Here is a 4,354-nt window from a genome sequence, read left to right on the forward strand (position 1 = left end):
GAAAGTCTGGTCGAGTGGATGAATGTCGACAGAGAAACACCTGTTGGTCAGGAGTTGCTTGAGTATGCAAAAAGTTTTACGGGACCTGCTGTCAAGGGTATAGCAAGTAAGCTTAATGAAGAAAGTCTGGTCGAGTGGATGAATGTCGACAGAGAAACACCTGTTGGTCAGGAGTTGCTTGAGTATGCAAAAAGTTTTACGGGACCTGCTGTCAAGGGTATAGCAAGTAAGCTTAATGAAGAAAGTCTGGTCGAGTGGATGAATGTCGACAAAGAAACACCTGTTGTTCAGGACTATACTGACTCTGAAATTATGGATTTTGTTCTAAATCCTGATAAAAGCAATGAAAGTGATGAAGATAAAACAGATGTAGCTGAAAAACTTGCTATTGATAAGTTAATTAAGTTGATGAGTGAATTAATCAGTGGGCTAGAGCAATGTACCTTTGTGACAAAACAAGAGCTAATGACTCATCATTTGCTGTATGAAAAATTACACACGGAAAGATCAAAGCACATAAAAAAACTTCGCTTGGATGAAATGTTTAAAAACATATGCAAGAAGAATGTGTGTCAGAGCAGTAGGCCTACATCCGATAATTCTGTGGCTTCAACTTCAAGTATCCCAGGTGTTCCCCCTGCATCATCACAAATCCATGATGAAACAGTCAGCTATGAAACAGACAGTAATCCTGACAGCCCTCCACTTCCACACCTTTGTGATTAGCTCTATAATTCCAGTAAAATTATAAATTTTGCCACTTTGGAAGTGGTACTAATGCAACATTCTTTGTAAGTACAGTATTTAATAAACCTTTTTCATTTATACTGGTGTCTCTAAAGCACCATGGACTGCTAGAAACTTAAATAAAACAAATATTAAATGTAAATTAAATGTGATTAAATGATTAATGACATACATTAGTAAAGGAATGATTTCCTTTACCTTACACTCAGCTACCATGAAGATGAATACATTATTCTATTACAAGCATATTTTAGAAAACAATTAAGTATTTCTGATTAAGTATTTTAGATTTTTACAGAAAATTTCTTGTTTTATTTACAATCTTTACTTTATTTACCAAAATGTTTTATTTCCTGACCATTTGATCTAAGCTTCTATTGAATCATTGAACTATTACCTATAATAAAATGTAAAATTTCAAAATATTACTCCTATGTTTTTTAATGAAGACAAGACATTAAGAGTCACAATTTGCTTAAATGCCATCTTGGAAAGTTTCAGTATGATTGATAACAACATTCTTGATATTAGTGATATTTTCTCAGAACATAAACAGCAAAGGCAATTCATCTATATGTTTATGGTACAGGTACACCACCGATTTCCCAGCACCCTTGGTTCCAAGGCCTTGCCAGATCAACAGAGGTCATGTAATAATAATTCAACAATACATCACTAATTATACCCCTCCCAGTGTAGTATAATTAATATTTTAGAAATTAATAAACATTTACCTTGTGAGAGGACTAACAGAACTATAGTAACATTCACTTAATTCCACAATTTCTTTATGCAAACCCAAGACTTGATTGAATATAAATATCATAAAGTATAAATGTTTTTATATATTTTCAAGTATTTCATTAAATGGTTAGCCACAGAATCGTAGTTACTATTTTGATATCTATGGCACTATAAACAAAGTTTTTGAGGAAATGCTATAGAGTAGGATAAATGAATTATATAAAACAGATTATGCATCGAAAAATTGATTTTCACTGAAAAATCCGTGACTTTAACAACCCTAAAAATATGAACTTCATCATCAGTTTTTCTGTTCCTGAAATATTGAATGTTCTCAAGAATGTGCCACGTGGGAAACTTCCTATGTCACACCATTCTTCTATTAAAAACAAATAAGTATGCATGTGCAAAACCACATTCTCTGTAGTCAGAAATGCATATTTGAATACTGTAGCTATATTTAACCATCTTTTTATGATATGGTTTTGTAATAAATTAGTTATAACTATCTCAGGTAAAGTTTATGTTTTTCTTTTGAAGTTGATTTATTTTTGTGTCACTAATAAAAATACACTGTGAAATACTTTAGTAAAATTATCTTCAAGCTTAAACCTAAGTTAATGTCAGTTACAGGCTTACTTAGTTGAAAATGTAACCTGGTATTTTAATATTGTGGATATGTTCAGTCATTCACCTCATAGTATCATGTAGTTAAAAATATAAAAATTGAATGAAAACATTTATATTTGACTTTTCTATTATATTGAAATGCATATTTCTAATAGTAATGTCTTTGAAAGTTCACATAAAATTACAATTAGGTTTCAGTAACAACTAATACCTTAAAAGCTGATTTATTTGCATGAAAAATGAAGGTTCATTATTTCTATTTGGTTCATGTATAATATTTCGGAGCTTGGATATTACCAGTAAGTAACATGAAGTTGTAATATTTACCACTTGAAAATACCATGTGTACTCTTCAAATACTCTCTGGAAAACTTCTTCCTTATACAAAACCTTTCAAATTTAATTAGCTAGAACATTATGTTCAGTATATGTTTTTTTGTGATCAAAAGTTTAAAGATTATTATTGTAGTAAGATTAGTTTCTTCTGCATTTTGAATTCACTATTTAATTGATAATCTTTGGGTTATTATGCATGAATATTCATTGATCAGAATGTAACTAATATTTTATTTCAAAATGAGTGATAGCTCTGATTTCAAATGTAGAATTGATATTTTTGTAATTTAGTGTAAGATAAAGGGCATATCCAGATCTTTAAACAAAGTGTAGATTTTGTAATACAACACTTATGGATTTCTGTAGTTTTATTAAGATATTAGTTTAATATTGTTTTTAGATAGAAATTAAAGCAGTGAGCATACTACCAGAAACTGCATATATACTGTTTGACTCACCAGTCCATGCATTTACTCCAATACCGCTTGACCTAATGGAAACACCAGTACAGGTAGGTGTGTTTTTATTGACTGCTATATCATATTGAATATTTTTATACTTAGTTATTCAATATACAAAATATGTATATGAAATTATATCTAACTGAAATTTTATTTTGCTGTTTTTCTTTATTAGGTTTGTAAGAATCATAAATAGTTTGATTTTAAATGTGTATTTAAAAAAAAATATTAACCCATCATTAGATGGTTTTACTTTTAGTTTTATAAATCTTTAGTGATAAAATAGAAATTTACTTATTTTGAAATGTTTTATTCTTCAAATAATATAAGCTGTATAAAAGTATTTTTGAAATAGAAATAAACTTTACCCATTTGAGATTCTTATTTTCAAGATCGATTATGCCTATTTAAAATTTATTTATTCAATAAACCGTATGTTTTAAGTAATTATCTTTTCACTTGATGAGTTTTATGAATTAAAGAGTTTAAACTAGTTGACTTATGGCTAATCAATGGGATAAAATTAAAACAAAACTTCCTGAATGGAATGTTTTCAGCACATTTTCATAAAATATTAAAGAAAAAACAGTAGGAGAAATTAAAAAATCTTTCCATAGCACATTTGAGCTCAGAACAAATGGAATTTGTGTATAAAATGAGTTCATCTTGACAACTGTTTTGTAAAAGAAAGAACACTTTAATCTCTAGCTTAAGTTTTAATATGAGAAACAGGATTTTACTAATTAGAAATTGAATACCAATAAAATAATTGTGTTCTTTTTTCATGCTTTTTTGCAAAGTTAGTAAGATTTAGGAATAATATATATCTTTGATGATAACTTCATATTATGTGAACCAGGTTTATTTTTTAGTGCAAGAACTAATGATAAACTTTTACTTTGGCTAGTGTACTTTTGTAAGGTACTAATCATGAGAGTAACCTAGATGTGTGTTTGCCCATTTTGCTAGTTTTATCAACTTGTCAATGCTGGTACACAAGATTTACAGTTTGACATTCACCTAGAACATCCTAAAAATGTAAGTTAAACTGTTTTTGAGAAAAGTCATAATTTTTAAAAGAATAAAACACCAAACAAATCAGTCTTATGGGGAAATTATTACCTAAAAATCAGGTTTAGAATACATGTTTACAAAGAAAAAATGACTAACACACTCCAGAAAAAAAAAAGATTTTATTCAAACCTGACGTTTTGGCTCATGCCTTTCTCGAGGGTTACAGCATCACATATAAATACAAAAATGTTACATATGAAATGACATGTACCAAGTGTGATCATAAATACATTGGTGAAACCTGTTGTCCAGTGCATGAACATTTTAAGAAACACATCTGTGCATCTGCAAATCTTCATTTTAAAGAAAGCACTGCTGATCACTTTCTAACAAAACAATAGATAAAGTAACATTAAGCTCTT

At 29.2% G+C, this 4,354-nt stretch overlaps 1 protein-coding gene across 1 annotated transcript in view; it reads left to right on the forward strand.

Moving 5' to 3' along the window:
* LOC111086546 (cilia- and flagella-associated protein 65-like) overlaps window positions 1-4,354 on the forward strand; it is a 47,673-nt gene that overhangs the window by 28,494 nt on the left and 14,825 nt on the right. The window contains exons 15-16 of the mRNA XM_022389757.1: window positions 2,858-2,968; window positions 3,888-3,956. Of these exons, the coding sequence (XP_022245465.1) occupies window positions 2,858-2,968; window positions 3,888-3,956 (180 nt within the window). The remainder of the gene's footprint in view (window positions 1-2,857; window positions 2,969-3,887; window positions 3,957-4,354) is intronic.

The sequence above is a fragment of the Limulus polyphemus genome, unplaced genomic scaffold, assembly GCF_000517525.1.
Source record: "Limulus polyphemus unplaced genomic scaffold, Limulus_polyphemus-2.1.2 Scaffold1178, whole genome shotgun sequence".
NCBI lineage: Eukaryota > Metazoa > Arthropoda > Merostomata > Xiphosura > Limulidae > Limulus > Limulus polyphemus.